At 40.9% G+C, this 16,617-nt stretch overlaps 4 protein-coding genes across 5 annotated transcripts; 2 read left to right on the top strand and 2 right to left on the bottom strand.

Annotated features, from left to right (window-relative positions):
- Positions 1-997: 997 nt before the first annotated feature.
- Rdgbbeta (cytoplasmic phosphatidylinositol transfer protein 1) lies at positions 998-3,861 on the bottom strand. The gene is made up of 8 exons (XM_078186173.1): positions 3,593-3,861; positions 3,139-3,287; positions 2,981-3,069; positions 2,862-2,869; positions 2,728-2,799; positions 2,562-2,660; positions 2,322-2,477; positions 998-2,234 (listed from the first exon to the last, which is right to left on the bottom strand). Exons 1-8 carry the CDS (start codon positions 3,641-3,643, stop codon positions 1,971-1,973), a joined length of 888 nt encoding a protein of 295 aa, XP_078042299.1. The 5' UTR covers positions 3,644-3,861; the 3' UTR covers positions 998-1,970.
- A 39-nt stretch (positions 3,862-3,900) lies between these two features.
- LOC144472798 (nonsense-mediated mRNA decay factor SMG8) lies at positions 3,901-8,189 on the top strand. The gene is made up of 13 exons (XM_078186172.1): positions 3,901-4,112; positions 4,279-4,423; positions 4,497-4,771; positions 4,836-5,066; positions 5,301-5,494; positions 5,576-5,679; positions 5,751-5,944; positions 6,004-6,243; positions 6,323-6,621; positions 6,675-6,830; positions 6,905-7,427; positions 7,497-7,676; positions 7,745-8,189. The coding sequence occupies exons 1-13, from the start codon at positions 4,072-4,074 to the stop codon at positions 7,863-7,865; spliced, it is 2,703 nt and encodes a 900-aa protein (XP_078042298.1). The 5' UTR covers positions 3,901-4,071; the 3' UTR covers positions 7,866-8,189.
- Positions 8,190-8,585: 396 nt separating this feature from the next.
- LOC144473246 (protein brambleberry) lies at positions 8,586-11,831 on the top strand. Of its 2 annotated transcripts, XM_078186947.1 has the most exons (8): positions 8,586-8,743; positions 8,816-8,889; positions 8,976-9,363; positions 9,760-9,945; positions 10,012-10,744; positions 10,800-11,030; positions 11,090-11,402; positions 11,472-11,831. In XM_078186947.1, exons 3-8 carry the CDS (start codon positions 8,992-8,994, stop codon positions 11,605-11,607), a joined length of 1,971 nt encoding a protein of 656 aa, XP_078043073.1. In that variant the 5' UTR covers positions 8,586-8,743; positions 8,816-8,889; positions 8,976-8,991; the 3' UTR covers positions 11,608-11,831. The 2 variants fall into 2 exon arrangements, with proteins under 2 accessions (XP_078043073.1, XP_078043072.1); XM_078186946.1 differs by having other exon boundaries at positions 8,586-8,889.
- A 62-nt stretch (positions 11,832-11,893) lies between these two features.
- LOC144471975 (uncharacterized) lies at positions 11,894-13,799 on the bottom strand. Its single transcript, XM_078184602.1, has 5 exons — positions 13,697-13,799; positions 13,335-13,527; positions 12,302-12,410; positions 12,119-12,241; positions 11,894-12,055 (listed from the first exon to the last, which is right to left on the bottom strand). The coding sequence occupies exons 1-5, from the start codon at positions 13,797-13,799 to the stop codon at positions 11,894-11,896; spliced, it is 690 nt and encodes a 229-aa protein (XP_078040728.1).
- Between the last annotated feature and the right edge of the window lie 2,818 nt (positions 13,800-16,617).

Below are 16,617 nucleotides of genomic sequence, written 5' to 3'. Positions count from 1 at the left end.
TGCTGATCATGTCAGCCTAGTTCTCCCTTCTTGAATTAGTAGTTAATTCAAGAAGGCTTGGTTTCCCGAAAGACTATGTAAGTACCTGCACGAATGCTAGGCACATCGGCTATCAGAAACAACTGAAACGTGATTCGAAGAACGAGATCAAGGATCGTCCGGCTCCCATTACTGTTTCTCGGTGACTCGGCATTCGAACAAAGTTTAGAAACTTGTCCGGCAAACTCTCCGAGTGCCTCCAAGGCTTGAAACCGAGGTATCGATGTTCCCCCACCTTGGAGTAGCTAAGGCCGCAGGCGTTGGGCAATAATGTAAACACCGAATCGATCACACGTGAATGAAAATTCTTATTCTGACGTTTTTCCGCCGCATTCTCGCTGCAAAGTATGAACGATGCCCAGGACAGGTGCGCGTCATATTTCGCGACGTCTGACTCACCTTTCATCCCCGTGTTCACCCCCTGACTCGCTTTACCCTTTGTTCCTCCAAAAAGTAAATACAGCCGATGTTAAATACATAGTCACAGAAACCGTAATTCCGCGTTTCCTTCAAGGGATGAAATTTCAGCCCCTGTCACCCCCCACCCCCGCCAAAGTACTTTACATCGACACAAATAAGAAATATGTTCGAAACGAATTACTCTACTGGTATACAAATTATCGAATTTTTTAAAACTGATAATAAACTAGCTTATTTATTTTTTAAAAAGTTAAATTCAATTAAGCCAGTGTGAAACAAAAATTCGTATCGTTTCAAAAAGTCTCCACCTTTTTTATCCACGATACATAGACGTAATTCCAACGTTTTATAAAAAAAAAGAATTGACAAAGACGTCGAAATAAATGTTTTACAGCTGTGTAAAGACAGCGTTGGCGTCTCTTTAGTCTAGCGCATTGCATCGCTCAACATTTCTGAGCCACGACTGTAATTTCCTGAAATTTCGGGAATTTCCAGGAATACGGCGAATAACATGTTCGAACAGAGGTACAATAGCGGCTACGAGAACGGCTTGAAACGTTTATTCAAGTACATATAAATACATGATCAGGGCAATTGAACGGGCTGTGAGTGTTTTGAAGAGGAACGGAAACATAAAGCGTGCCTCGTGCCATGGGAATCACTGTAACGCTCCAATAAGAGAGTATTACCATGGCAAGAGAGCGTGTACCAACCACGACTACCTGATACGATACTTAAAGTTACGAGAGTGTGCGAGTTCTTGTGCTTTCCGTCAACGTATTTGGTCCCGCGAGGCATTCCGACGAGAATGAATAGAAAATTGAGACGCGTTAACACAAGAGAGACCTGCGTCGAAACAAACGTTGTCGTTCCCTATCACTGTATATATACAGTCTGCCATTCCGGTTAAAAAACGTATTAACAATTCGTCGTCGAAACTAGGGAGAAATGCGTTTCATTAGTGCCATGAATAGTCGAACGATTACATCGATTTTTTGTGCAACCACAATAATTTCACAGTTCCTCCGCTAAATGCTAAACACTTTTTACAGAGACTCCTCAAGCCGGTGATTATATTAACAAGATGCAATTATATTACATTTACAACTGTTCAATAGATACATACAAGTCAGTACGTGACACGTCCGTGCGTGCAATTACAATGTGCCGGAAAACGTAAAGTAAAAACATCGTCATAGAAAATGAGTGTACCCTGACAAGAGACTATTAAAAACTATAAAAATATTCAACATCCTATAGACAAGTGATCCTCCTTTGCTCGAATAAATAAACATCTCGTAATGAAAACACATTGAAGCTCCCTTCACGTTTGAAAACATGAGGCTGAGACTCTCGGATTTCAGAAGATAGAATTTCAGTAACTGGTAACCGGCTATGATACATACATACATACACGCGTAATCGATACTGCCAATGTTTATTTGCACATCATTAATTTCAATCCCTAGGTAGGCTAACATATTCCTAATTCGTACGATCTAAAATTCCGGCTATGACCAAGAGAACCATGATCGACTAGACTGTGTGGCGGATTTAGGTACTGGCGACGATGGCATTGATGCGTTCGGTGTGGTCGGTGTCGTGGGCATGCTGGACGCTTTCTCATTGTTCAGGTTCCTGAGACGCACTTTCTCATTGGTCTCGGCCTGCATCCTCTGCTCATACTCTCGAACGTCCTCCAACGTCATATCGAACCACTCGTCGATCCAAGCAAATGCTTGCCGATGGCCCAACAACAAAATGTCCCTTATACACTGTAATTGAGATCGTTACAATTGCGAGAATGTCACGCTAGAACCGCGAAGTAATGAAAACCATATTGCGCATTTAACGACAATTACTCTATGAATTAAGTCCTCCACGCGAGTCTGCATGCCCCAGACTTCAAACGAAGCGTGGACTAATTTGTAGGAGCACATTATAGGCTGTGTTGTCTCCCTCCAGCCCTCTACCAACGGACCCCGACCAGTTCGTTTAGATTGAAAAAATTTCGGATCCTACAGGAAGCATAGAATTGTAAGATTCTCGAAACTGTACTCCTAGAGAACAAGAAAAGTGGATGTAAACTGCATGCAAAGTACCTCTTCCTCTTTGTAGTGTTTTGCAGAGATTTCATCATACGCAATGTCTACAAAGTCCACCTCACGGTGTATCAAGTCAATGGGAGAGAGACCTAAGCACTGTATTAAAAAACTGTGACTGAAACTGATTGATTTGTTAAATGAGATACTATAGAAATTCACATACATTCTCTGTGGACCCATTGTTATCCTCGTATCGAGTCCTAATTGATATTTGGAACTTTGGGATGAAGGAACACTGAAATACATAATTATATATAACAGAAAATTTAAGAAAGCACTTTTGATGCAAATACTTACGGTGTATTCTTTGGTGACCATAAAGAACATGCAAAAAAAACATGATGTTAAGTTTATGTAATGCTTTATAGAACTGAGAATATTATGAGACAAATTATTAACAATAAATCTATTTGTACCTGTGATGGTATAAGGATAATAGTTCCATGCCTTCTCTGTTACATAGAACACCTTCGGGATCACTGACTGAATCCAATACGGTAACTTGCTACAATAAAATAAAACCAATGAAAATCTATTTATAGCTGAACTTACAAATTGTGCTTCTGATTATCACCTAGACAAGTGGATCCTCTTTTCTGTATACTGGCCCTTTCCATGCTCAGCATCATCGCATTCTACATTCTCAATCACCTCAACTCCTTCATCATTCACTGATTGTTCATGACTATGCCTTGCAATCATGTAAAGTTGTCCTATGCGATACTATAAAAAGTTCTCAGTGGTAATTACAGCAATGTTATCAAAGCGGACGATTAAAAATCAATTTTCGTAAGTTTCAGTAATGCTCCACCCCCGTAAGTAGACAAAGTGTTAAACGATATTCGACATTACTATAAATGTATTAAAATTTCCGCTAACCACTCCGAAATATTTGAGTTCAGTTGAAATATAGAATAGTATAGAGAAACTGAGATATAGACGCGTACTAACTGAGACCAAACGGCAATAGTCGGTAAGGTTATGAAAAATTAATTATTTTATAAGTAATGATGAAAGAATTTACTTACCTCTGCCGTTGTAAGCGGCATGGATATACGGTATTCCTTCGTTAACACCATGTTCGCAATTAAAACTTGTCAGTCTTCCCCAATAACATCAACTTGGCACTCGCCGGGAAAACTTTACTTTCTCACGAAGAAACGAGCGCGAATTTCGTAAAATTGTCATGTAAATATCAATTTCACAACGACTGAAAACGATGAGGCAATAAACAAAATTGAGCAGAACGAAGTCAGCTCCTATCTTCCCTTGATCGATAATAAAGCCCGGCACCTTAAGGCCATGAGCGTGTTGTAACTAGAATTGCGTGAACGAAAACTCCTAGCAAAACGGGACGCTTTCCCATCGATTGTAACGAGTGTTTAAATAATTTACTTAAATTTTCAGTTCGTCTAACTTTTCCACAACGCTCGCCTCGTCCGTTTTGACGGAATTTTGTGATTTAGCATGACATAACCTAAGAAACGTTGTGGTAAACTGACGCACAATGCGGCCACAGAAATTTCAACTTCCTTGCAAGGCGTACAGGTAATAAACTGTTTACAAAATATAAAAAACATTTTATTACTACTGGAGATTGCATGTACGGTGGAGAAAACGAGAAATTTCGAAACATTGCGACAGTAGTTATAGAATGATCCTTAAGTAACTTACAGTTTTTAATTATTCATAATTAAGTCCGATATTTTTCTAGGTTTCCGAGTACAGACAAAAAGGTAGTGATAGTGTCTGTGTTTGGTAAGTCACGGTATAAGGCTAAAGGATGCAAGACCAGTATGTTAAGTTCTATCCTGCAAGTGGACCTCCTGGATGAGCCAACAGTGGACAAGGACATTTTTGTAAGAACTGTGCTCATGCTGTGTTCAATCGAAATAAAAAATTTATATAATATAACTTTGGTAAATTTTGCAGAGTGAGATTGAGGGCTACTATGATTCCAAGGATAAAACCATATATCTACACCTAAGAGGTCTGTTAGATACGCACAGCCTTTTAACAGAATTCAATAGATTCACTGAGAAACAAGACTGTAAGGACTTCTTGAGCGTCTGGGCTCACATGAGGGACAAATATGCCAGAGCATTGCTTGTCCTGTTTCATATATCTCATGTTCTTGTCCTCACCCATCCTACGCATACTTTTGATTACAGCTATGTGCACCTATTCAGAGCAATGGATATTGTCAGGTAAAACTTTGTATTACTTAAATAATTTCTATAAATATTAGTGAAACTTAATTCTGATTCTCAGACAAAAGGTTTCACCCCAACTCTCGGATGTTCTAAGCTGCATTTATAGTCTACCTAAGGATTGGATAGCCAATGTCAGACCATGTTCACCAAGGGTGTTGTTCTACTTTGAAACTTGTCCTTCTGTGTTCCAAGACTCTGCTAATGGGACTAACATAAAGAAGTTAGAGCACTCCTTGGAGGACCAAATTTACCATGTATTAAGGAAAAATCGCATAGTGACCAACATAAGGCAAGATTATTTGGAAGTAATAACAGATATGTAGTTACTTAATATATCAAAATATTCTATGGAACATCCTGAATAAAATAATATAACTTATTATTACGAGTACGTGATCGTGTTTAAATGACGATTAAATTCAAAGGACGTCCGAAAATCTAATCGCACGACACGATTTAATCGCGGATTAAAATACGCGAAAACTTGATGCGCTATGAACTATAATTATCTTTTAATTTGCAGTTCCAATTCTCTGTTTGCAATTCCTGCGAACCAAGAATTCGTTTACGTCCACACCGGCATTACGGAATCGAGAGATATCTTGGGGCACATGGCGAAAAAACTCATACAAAGTTGTAAAATCAGTTCTGGTGGTAGCACATCGCGGAGTTTAGCCAGTCAGGACTCTAACATTCAATTAGACGATAAAGAGACGGGTAGGTGAGGTAGAAACGATATACATCGAGAATTATAGCGATTGCGGACTCGCAACTGTACTTAGAGTTATTTGATTTTAGAGACCCGGTCGTTCAGGTTATTCCTACAACAGCACATAAACCTGGCCTTTGCTAGAGGATTTGACGACAATGTTGGGCGGCATTCCGTACCTGCCTACTTTGAGGTTAAAATTTAGAACTTAAGTTAACAATTGTGGTGTAACATCCGATGTTGCAACTTCTTTGTATGAACCAGATACCAACTGCTGGTATATTTTGTGAAGTGGCGAACAAGGTCTACGACTACTTTATGCATGCAACAGACAAGGAACTGTTAACTCTGCATAGCTTGTTGGACACAGATGTCAAGTTCAGCAAAAGCAGATGCAGCAAAGTGCTTCCAAGGGCATTGCAAACGTATCAGGAGAGTCTACCTCAGCATTATACCAGGTACAGATCGGATCGCATGGAAACACTGGATAGCAACAGTGAAATTGAATTTATGTTAGGGCATATCACGAGACGAAGTTGGCGCACGCTATGGCTGTTTTCGAGATGCATGCCCGGGGTCCCCTGTTCGAAGAATTCAGCGAGAAGTTGCAAGCCGAATGCGAAAAGCATTGGCGGTCAGGTCGGCAGATGTGCGAGGTGTTGTCTCTGACGGGAAATCCGTGTACCAATCCTATCCATAGAGGCGGTAGCGAGGGTGCCGGAGGTGGCGAACAAGCAGATACCAGAGATAAGGACACGTATGGCTATATTCTGTGCAAATTTATTTCACTAAATTCGATTTATTACAGCAATCAAATTTTATGTTATATATTTCAGTGACTTACCAATCAGAGAACACTGCAGCGGGGTTCGCTACATTTGTGCTTGCAACTGCGGACGTTGCCAAGGTTCGCGGGAAGATCCCTTCAGTTTGAGGCAGGCTAACTACGACTACTTCCAATTGTTGGCAAAACAATGCGGCTGCGCACAACTGGAGAATATTCATTTCCCGATTTTCCAACCGAGCACTCACAATTTCAGACCGGCACAACTGCTGTCCGTTGCCAAACGCAAGGACTCTTTCTGTCACACTGAGTCGCCTACCCCTAGAGGCGCTACTCTTAACACTCTTAATGGTACAGTTACGCGGCTTAGTTTACCATCGCTTTTGTTTTCAATGTTGTCACAGTTTCAGACGATCGAACGCCGTACGGGAGTGGGGGCCAGTCTCAGCAGACTGGTGAACCCAATGAAATTGCCCCCAAACATAACAAGATTAATCTGACGCCTAACGAAGCACACAAAGTCGTCATAGAGGTTTCTGATAATGGTGCAGACAGCAGAGGTAATTACTTGCCTGGATTTTGGGACTTAAATATTTCAGCAAAAACAAGTATTCTATAAAATTTAATTCTACAGAGAAATGCTTAGTCAGACAACCATCAACTACAGAGTATCTGCCAGGAATGTTGCACACTGAATCTCCAGCTGGTTTGCTACCACAATTCTCAAGCTGGTCTCTGGTTTGTCTTGGACCTAGCAGCTTATACTCCCATAACTTGGGCCTACAACATCAAGCTGGTGTGCTACCTACTTCTGCTTTCCTTCTACCTTGGGACGTGACTGTGAGATTGGAACACCAAAAGGAAAGAGGTTCCTTGTGGCCCACAATAAGCGATCATAACATGCATGGCTACTGTCCAAGGGGGAAGAACTTCCAAAACATGAATACCATTCGTGGCAGAAAATCTAAGGGTGGGAAGGAGTTTGTTGTAAAGATATTTGTTGGAGTGGAATACGAGTGTCCAAGGGGGCACAGGTTCATGGCATCCGCCCCTGACAAGGTGCTTAAGGCAACTGGAAATGGAATTGTGAAGGACAGTGGGAACAAAGTCACATCCAGTACAGCCGATATGCCTCTTTATTTCCCTTGTCCCTGCAGGTGTGTACAAATTCCACAAATTACAATGTTCATTGATAATTGTATGCTTGAAGTCGTGTAATTGTCTAGGCAAACTAAGCCACTGATGGCTCAGCTGATGAGAATACACGTGGTGACACCGAAAGCACCTGTTCACGTGACATTGAACCCTAGAGTTCAACCAGGCCCTCCACCCTGTCCAATCTTTGTAACTGGCTGTGATGAACCCATAAAACTGTCTCAAAGTGCCTACTGGGTCTTAAGGCTTCCGTATCCTTTCATTAAAATTCAATACTGATCTTATATAAAATTTGTTAAGTTCCTTAATACATATTTAGGTATGTGTACATGGATGAGAAGGGACCATACTTGGCACCCAAGGAACCAGTGCCAATATCTCATGGAAGACTATTGGCAGGGATGTATGGAATCAGCGAGGTGCTCCCAGACAAAAAGTAGTACTTAACTTTTTATAAAGACCATTTGTATGTAACATGTAAACTATTGTAAATATAATGTTCCAAAGAACACAAATATTTTGTTACTTAAATTATACATTTTACAAGCTAAAAATAAAACACGTTAATCAGTCAATGTTCACTGATTGACGTAATAAGCTAACATAGATACATAATCCGCTAAATAAATTATTATTCTAAGTTAATGAAAATTAATAAAAGTTATATCTTAACCACATTCACGGGACTAGATTACCATCCGTCGGATCACTTTCGAAATCCTTACATGTAATGACATTTCCAGAGAACGATGCCCTATTGCCCCAGCTAATCATAATACATTACAAAGAACATGTTTGAAACTGTTAATATAAAATACTTTTCAACAAACTGATTTGGAACGATGTTGGACGTAACAGGCAGGTGTCATAACATCTTGGCGCCAACCAATAGCAACCAATGTAACGCAGTTAACCGCGCTTCGATTGGCGGGACAATGGTCGCTGTTTGAATTTAGTTAACGACTTTTTGCGACTCCCTAGTGAAATATTTAAAATTACCGAAACCTGGAATGTGCCGGCGAATGCTTATGCAAATGTTGTTGGGAAAATAATTGTTCTTGTTAAAATCATACAACTGATTTAAAGTTACAGAGGCACAGGTGTTATATAACCGGAAGGAAACTTTTTATTCAAAATTCTCCGCCATTGTGCTGGGCGCCTGACCGTTACGGATTTCTTAGGAGGAGAAAATACACACATGTCATCTCACCTGTAGAGCGGTTATTTTCGTCCGCCACACACTAATAGTACAAGATTTTCGATGACATGAATGAAACAGTGGATTTACTTGAAGATAAAAATGTTCTGACGTTCTCAGGTAGCTAAAGTGACTGTTAAATTACAAAGGAGAGTGTTCATTGTATTGAATAATATCTTGTAAAATTACTAGCACCACGAGTTTGTGAATACAAACATTTATTACCCCCATTAATATTAGGGGTTTCTTTGTTCCTTCAGTTTAAGGTAAACAGTCAACCATAAACTTAACAATAAAGATTTAAATTTCCAAGTAGAAGCAACTAATTAACTTTTTTCTATTGCGGTTTCAGAGTGTTTCTAGGAAAAATGAAGCGTTTATGCTTATTGTTGTTCCTTGTAATGGCATTAATTTGTCAGAGTGAAGCGAATTCAATGTTTGGATGGATGTGGGGCAAGCCCAACGATGAAAGCACTGTTTTGGTGGCCGATGGAGTGCCATTAGTTTCAATTCCATACGAATCCATGACAGAAGATGAGAAGTTCCTCCAAGAAGCAGCTAAATTCACTGGAATTCAAGTGTCATCTCCCTTGGAGACCTGCCAACACAAAGTCGTCATGAAGATTAGAACTTCCTGCTCTGAAATGACCGAGGAGCAGCTTGCCAAATTCAGTGTCAATCTGTTGAACTGCCAAGCTGCTGTGGAAGGCAGGAAAATGTTTCCTTGTACTGAGGATATGGTAATATATATTTCCAATATTTCATATACTTATAATCTCCATTTATTGATTTTTCTGCAGTCCTAAAAATACTTCTAAAAGAAGCTTTACTACTCCTGTACAAATGAAAACAGTTGGAGCAATTCCACACACATATCTCACACATATGAGTTGAGCATGTGTGTGTTTGCCATGTGCAGAGGGGTGATTTTAGTCATGTTCAGACCTGCAACTTCCCCCACTGAGTGCACAGACCACCTCTGAGCTCTTCTCAGATTCACTGCCATAACATACAGTACCCTTTATCTGTGCACATCTAGTTTGTGTTGGTTCTCCAAATTGTGAACGCTTATTTTTTAAAATAATAATTATTAATTGCATTAAGTATTGTCTGTTAATGATCGTGTTTTCTCTTAGTCTCTAAAACAATGTACAACAGACATGGATGCAGATATGTGGAATGCATATCATTTAATGAGCAATAGAGCAAGAGCAGTTTGTTACGCGGCTCGCGGTACTCAGTTTCGTGCTCTCACCGAAATAACTGTAAATAAACTGATGCAAACCGCGCACACGCAAATTAAAACGATGAGCTCTCTGAAGGTAATTAATTAATGCTCTTTAACCGATTGCACCAGTGATTCTACAGTTGATTGAACATTAACACAGGAAAGCCAAGATCGTTTGGGAGAACAAACGACGGAAGCTCTATCTTCCTTAACAGAAGGAAATAAAGCACTGTTAGAACAACAAAAGCATTTGAAAGACGCGCAAGTAACAGCTCAGCAACTAGTAACATCGAATCTGAGGGAATTAAGCAACGAGAAAGCATTGATCAGACTAGGTCACACTCAGTTAGCAGCAATGGCCGAGGACATAAAGAAGAAATTAGAACAGGCCAGTCTAAGTATAAGCCAGCACGCTTTGGAGCACAGTGAGAACCATAAAGAAATACTCGTTGATCTGGTGAACATCCAAGAGCAAGCTCAGTTAATCTGGGATAGGATAGAGTCCAGTACCAATCGGATATTCGAGCAACATGAAGAAGCAATTCTTCAGTACGAAAACACTCTAGAAAAGCTGGCACAAATTAACGATACAATCCAGTTCCTCTGGAACATAACAAATACCATGAGAGCAGAAGTGGACGAGAAGCTCAACTGGCTGACCAACTACATCGGCGACACCGGCGAACAGATGCATAAAATGTACCGCACAGGCTTGCATGTAGTTTACTTACTCTGTGCCATGGTGATCGCCGCGTTTCTCCATGCCCCATTACTAACCAGGATCACTATAATGGGTCTGGTACCACTGAACTTGGCATCGTACTTGAAGCATGGCATGGATGCTTGCTTGGATTTCACGTCCATGACCGTGCTGATATTTTTGATCACAGCAAGTATGTAACAGAAAATCGCCATACATTGAACAATACTTATAATCTTGGCTTGCAGTGCACTTCTTGATGACCGGGATCCAACGACTCTGTGGGCCAAAGGCAAGCCTGGTGCAATCAAGTCCGATACAGGTGATCAAGCAAAACGGCACAGCACAGGACTACGTGTCATCTTCTTGCGCGAAGCTGGGACCCACAGGGTCATCAACCTCGTCATGGCTCCGTAGACTTAAGAGAAGCATCAACTATCTTTATAACACCGCTCGCAATCAAATCAATAACTGCATCCGTGAGTATAGAGGACCTTGAACGATTTAACAGTGTTTCACTCAGCGAATTGTTTTACAGGGAAATACAGTTCCTTGATCCATTATGCAGCCTCCTGGAGCCGACATAGCTTAACGCAGCGCGAAGAGCTCTCCTGCTCCTACATACCGTCGAAAAAGTCACGAGAGGATCTTATCTACCAGCATGATCACCCTAGCATGATATCGGACGACGGCACCGATTACGAGAATTCGGTTTTGGTTCACGAGAAAGACGATAGCGTCAGCGAGCTCGAGCACTTGGTGGACGCTAACGAGCTGAGGCGACGGCTGAGGAAAATCGAGGGATCTGTCGCTAGGTCCTTGTATTCGAACCAGACCTCGCCTTCCAGAAGGTAGCTAAAATTCTCTGGCGAATTACCTACTCCAAATTGTTGCGTTAATTTAATGATTAACTTCTTCAGCATTAGCCCAATGCGTGCACCGAGGAACTTGTGCAACGGGTTGACCAGGAGCGGAAGGAAATGTCGCATGATGGCTGGCAGCGGGAACTATTACTGCTCGAAACACTCCACCGGCACCTCCATAATGGGAGACTGAGAAATGAACTGTTTAAACAATCTTGTATTTTTTCATAGCAGACGTAATTTGTGATATGCTCTGAAAAGACAGTACTTTTTGTAAACTGCGGCATCAATTTGTAAATAATTGTTAACATTTTATCGCGTGACGAGTTAAAGGGAAACTAGAGTCGAGTGTAGTCTTAATTTATTTTTGTAAAACCTCACGTGTTAAAGTCGAGTAAAGACATCGGAATGAATGTACACTGTCTCTATAATTCATCTCCAAAAACCATAAAGATCATCAGAAACGTAAAACGATGTAGCTAGCAGATCTCCATGTTGTACTGCGTGCAGATCGCGTTTGTAGTCAGCTCGGAGAAACTCGGGCTCTTCTCAAAGCCAATCCCGACCACCAGATTCCTCAGGTTGCAATAATTGACCCCGTAATCGAATACTCTGAACCATTCGTTCGCCACGGATTCGCCCTTAAATAAAAATAGACGGTTCAATGCACACGGTAAGCGACTAGACAGGTAATTAGTAATTACTGTTGCCAGACAGCTTCTGTTCAGGTTCTCGAATGTGATCTTCATGGTCTCCTTAGTCCTCATGTCTAATCCCATGTGAGTCGCCCTGATTATGTTGCTCTCGTCTGATTTTGGTTCACTGAGCTATAGAATTCAATTAATTTAAATAATAATAATTGCTATTAGCTGAGCATTCTCACTTACTTGATAGAGACACTTGCCACCACGGGGATCACAGTTCACATTTAAAGACCAATTGAGGATCTGACACCTGAACTTCTGCATAACGTAGGTGCAGCGGTCTTTGAACTTCCTAATGAAAAGAAATGACTTTTAGATCTTAGGGGTGAGTCACGGTAGCTTAAAAAGAAGTTGCAGTTGTACGGTCGCGTAAAGTTTTACCAAATGATAAATAAATCTATGCTAGCCTTCGACAAATATTTTTCATATCTCGGTGATGATGTTCCTCGAACGATCGAGTCCGCGGAAAGCGTTCTTTGTTCAGTTTTGTAGGCGAGATTCGTTTTAGTAAGAAGAACGGGTTCTCGGTGGGTTATTAGGCGATTGATATTGATCTAATGGGAGCTGTTTTCTAACAAGCCGATAAATGTAGAATTATTATGTGATTTGGAAGACTCTCCGCGGTGTCTACGTTCGAGGAAATTTATTGTCATCGTTTGCCAGTGGCGGAGTTCAAAGGGGCGCACCCGAAATAACACAGATCAGGCTGCCGAACGTTCTCATGGGGCCTCGAAAAGTGTGGTTCGTATATTTTTCGAGCGGTGTCGTCCAGCCAAAGGAAAATATACGGGCCTCTGGCTGGTAATATTGAGTTTCTCTATGCGCGGGATTGTTTGCAGAAGCGGCTAGCAAGTAGACGTTATCTTCGAACAGATTTTTCTCAGGCTACCATGGGGGGGGGGGGGGGGGGGGAAAAGAAAAAAGAGACTGTCTTGGAGGGGGGAGAGGGGGGGGGGGGGGGGCGGCAAAACAATCATGACAACCCATTAAAGCATCGAAAAAACCCAAGATATATTCCGCGGAAATATCAATACCCTAAACGGCACAAGATATGCTCCAATAATAAGATACGCGTATGGTTGTTAGAATATTCGGACCGAGCTTGTGACGATGATTCGAAGCAGAATCATTTGTACAAACAAAATTACAGCTTTTGAAGAATATGCCGCGACAGGTCCGACTAGAAATAAAGCAGCATTTATAAAGCGAAACGTACCATTTAACGGTGCACGACGCGTGCAGAGGATAAGGGAACAACAAAGTGACCAGCAGATAGCAGACAAAGGCCGTCAACAGTGCACTGATGCAACAGCTAATCAATCTGCATTTTGGGAACTTGTCGCAGCCGCTTCTGAGCTCTATCGTCGGCGACTCTGCTTTTTGTTCTTTTTGTTTTACTTTTTCTAAGCCTTTAACGTGCAGTAAAAAGATTTGACAGAGTTGGTTGAAAGATCATCGACAGCGTTGATGAAACAGCGATGCGAATAACGCATTGTCGCGTCAACAAAATTCATGGAAATATATAAATGGGACAATAGCATAAATCAAAGATTAATAAAATAACGTTAAGAGTGATACCTTTAACGTCGGAAACGCAGTCACCGTGCGAGTTGTTATGCGCACAGCCATTTATTTGCGAGTAAGACGGGGGCGAATGCTTCGACATTGACCTAAGCTGCATGTACTCTCTGTAAGGCGGTGGCTCATCCTTTTTCAAGCTGCCCTTTGACCTGGTCATCGCTCTAATCCATTATCTGTCATCCGAGAATGTAAACTGCCCAAAGTTCCGCGAGAACTGACAGAACAAAAATCGAGAACTCTCGATCGTCATCTCTTCTTGTCATTTTGGTATCCGTGTCGTCACAGTTAGTACCAAGTAAACGATAATTAGAAACTAGTGACTATGCATACTCAGGGAGAACAATTGATTTCGCAACGCAAAATGCGCTTTCATTCGTTTCTTCGCACACATTCGCGAGTTTTTTGAAACGTTATAATGATTCAATTTCGCAGTCTGTTTGGTATACCGTAAAAAAATGTTACGAGAAAATCAATTATGGTGTGTGAAAGTAGAAGCTTCAAGCTTTAAAATGAACTATAATGTGTCGCCGTATCACCAGTTTTAACAAAATTGTAATAATGCGATAATCATCGACTTTTCAGAAATCATATGGTCATATAAGATTTTGCGCGGTCCTACTTATGCCTCGTTTCTACTTCATAAAATGGCCAAAAAGATCGTAGAACAATTTTTAAGGAGTCTTTTGAAAGAGAAAACTCTCCTTATTATTTTGGTGCCCGTATCAGCACAGATAGTACCAAGTAAGCGATAATTAGGAATCACTTTCATTCGTTTTTTCAATTTTGTTATTATTTTTATGCATTTGCGGGCATACGTAAAATGTTAATATTACAGATTGCAATAAACAAAGAAGAATGGAAGAGAAGAGTGGAATTTTTAATTGAAAGTTCCTTTGTTTCGTCGAGTATCAAATGGCAAACGATACGATCTCTCGTGTTGGCGATTTTATAAGAAGCATCCGAGGCATCTCGGCTTCCCACGAGCGTGGACCGAATCATTTTTTTCATGTACTTTTTTTCCGGTGTACGCTGACGCGTTCGCGGTGTCCCTAATGAATACTATCTACGAAGATACGAGCCATAAATGTACCAGTCACGACTGCTACTTCCTTTTCTTCCTCCACGGCAGCCTTGCCGCTAATTTATCGATCGTCCGATTCGTGTCGCAACATTAACATCGTTGTTCGACCGTCCCGAGTACAAGAAGAACAGCGAAAATCACCAGCGCTCGCGAAACGCGACCTTGACATTCTTCATTCGTCCTTAATTATAAACATTTTTCATCCGTTTCAACATTTTTAATTGTTAAGATCTAATAAATCAATCCAATGACAAAGCGTCCTGAAGTTTATCGCAACTCGTTCGATTTTTTTCTTTCCTTTATAAATAATTAATTTAGTTAAACTCTCTTCATTTTGTTAAGGTAAGCAAGAGGTACAAATGTTGAAGGCGTCACCATATAATTAATAATAATTATAGCAATGGATGCTGCAATTTTAATTTAGTCTAATGAAATCCTTTAACTCTATAACTCTCTATTCTCAGCCACTAAAACTATTTATTTATACTTTTCATTTTTACATAAAATTAAATCATATTGTTGTGTTATAAATATATATATATATAAGCATTAAAAAATAATTTATAATTCGTGTTACCACATTATACCAAGCAGCATGATATTTATTCACGAACCTAATAATACCGCAAAGGGTTAAATGCAACCTCTGAGGCTCTCGGCGCGGTCATGGAAGTGTTAATATAGTAGTAGGTATAACGAGACGATCTTCGGGTGACCTCGGGCCCCAGAATTTTCGAAATCGCGTATCGTCCCGCTGTATTTTTCATTTATTACGCGCGGTCCTCGGGCCGTCGAGGAGCAAAGCGACAGATTTATAGCGATCTCCAACGAGCCTTGGTTTGACTTATGGCCGATTGTTCAAAGGCGAGACGGTAGCAGGAGAAAAGATAGCGACTTCCGCGAATGTGGGTCAGCGAAGACGAATGAATGCGTGCAGTGTGTTCCTGTTTACCGATTCATCGACACAGTTCCGCCGCTCGGCACGTTCTCTCGAATAATCGACAATGCATCGCGAAAATCCTACGACACTGTTCCCATTTTCGAAAATCTCTCCGCAGCCCCGGCAACGTCCCGCCCAAGCAACACGAAATTCGTCGCCGACAGGCGGTTCGAATTATAAATTTCTCGGGAATCTTTCTCTCCTGTCTTCGGCGTCTCGCGATTTCGGTTTATCGGCCGCCTCAAAGGAGGCCGACGCGGGGACCCTTTCTGTCGCCGGAAACGCGTTTTTTTTCGAAACCACGCACTTCGACAATTATTACCTTTCTCTGTGGTAAAAAAATTGTGCGTCGTCGACGGGGAATATTTCTTTGGTCACTTTATAATAGAATGGTCATTTAAATGATCCATTAACTTGGCCATTTTTATTCTTGATGAAGAATTTATTGTTCCTTATACATTTATGGCAGTGATAAGTACTTATTTTACAATGATAAGTTACTATCTATATTTTTATGAATATATATTATTTTATATTAACTATATGTATATTTCAAATTAATCACTGAGTCGACCATATTTTTATAGACTTCTACTGTTCCCTGATGAATTCTTTAAAGAATTGTTCAAACATTTTTCTTCTTTTTCTTTTCGAACATACACGTTTCTAGGCTTGTGAAAAAAATGGCGGCGCCCTCGCTGGCCATGTTCGCTACGTGGAATACGATTTCGTTTACAGATCGAAAATCGTTCTCCCGGTGCGGCCTCGGTCCGTTCCGCTCGCGACGAGCATCTATTTCTTTTTATGCGAGATCCCTGTCCACAAGCGGAGAGAAGAAGCCGACGACGTGTCCCCTCGACAGCTGCCAGAACGACGTAAGATCCGGTTCACACGAGT

Source organism: Augochlora pura, chromosome 7 (genome assembly GCF_028453695.1).
Source record: "Augochlora pura isolate Apur16 chromosome 7, APUR_v2.2.1, whole genome shotgun sequence".
In the NCBI taxonomy this organism is placed as follows: domain Eukaryota; kingdom Metazoa; phylum Arthropoda; class Insecta; order Hymenoptera; family Halictidae; genus Augochlora; species Augochlora pura.
Note: the sequence above shows the minus strand (reverse complement) of the source record. Positions and strands in the feature narration are given on the sequence as shown.

Coding starts and splice junctions, on each gene's coding strand:
- Rdgbbeta (XM_078186173.1), bottom strand. CDS start 3,643: ATGGTGTTAACGAAGGAATACCGTATATCCATGCCGCTTACAACGGCA. Junction 2,661..2,727: donor ACAATGGGTCCACAGAGAAT/GTATGTGAATTT, acceptor TTTTTAATACAG/TGCTTAGGTCTCTCTCCCAT. Junction 2,235..2,321: donor TGGAGGACTTAATTCATAGA/GTAATTGTCGTT, acceptor TCTCAATTACAG/TGTATAAGGGACATTTTGTT.
- LOC144471975 (XM_078184602.1), bottom strand. CDS start 13,799: ATGCAGCTTAGGTCAATGTCGAAGCATTCGCCCCCGTCTTACTCGCAA. Junction 13,528..13,696: donor CTGCGTTTCCGACGTTAAAG/GTATCACTCTTA, acceptor TGCACGTTAAAG/GCTTAGAAAAAGTAAAACAA. Junction 12,242..12,301: donor GTGGCAAGTGTCTCTATCAA/GTAAGTGAGAAT, acceptor TGAATTCTATAG/CTCAGTGAACCAAAATCAGA.
- LOC144473246 (XM_078186947.1), top strand. CDS start 8,992: ATGAAGCGTTTATGCTTATTGTTGTTCCTTGTAATGGCATTAATTTGT. Junction 9,946..10,011: donor AAACGATGAGCTCTCTGAAG/GTAATTAATTAA, acceptor ACATTAACACAG/GAAAGCCAAGATCGTTTGGG. Junction 11,403..11,471: donor CAGACCTCGCCTTCCAGAAG/GTAGCTAAAATT, acceptor TAACTTCTTCAG/CATTAGCCCAATGCGTGCAC.
- LOC144472798 (XM_078186172.1), top strand. CDS start 4,072: ATGCGGCCACAGAAATTTCAACTTCCTTGCAAGGCGTACAG. Junction 4,424..4,496: donor CAGTGGACAAGGACATTTTT/GTAAGAACTGTG, acceptor TAAATTTTGCAG/AGTGAGATTGAGGGCTACTA. Junction 5,067..5,300: donor CGCATAGTGACCAACATAAG/GCAAGATTATTT, acceptor TTTAATTTGCAG/TTCCAATTCTCTGTTTGCAA.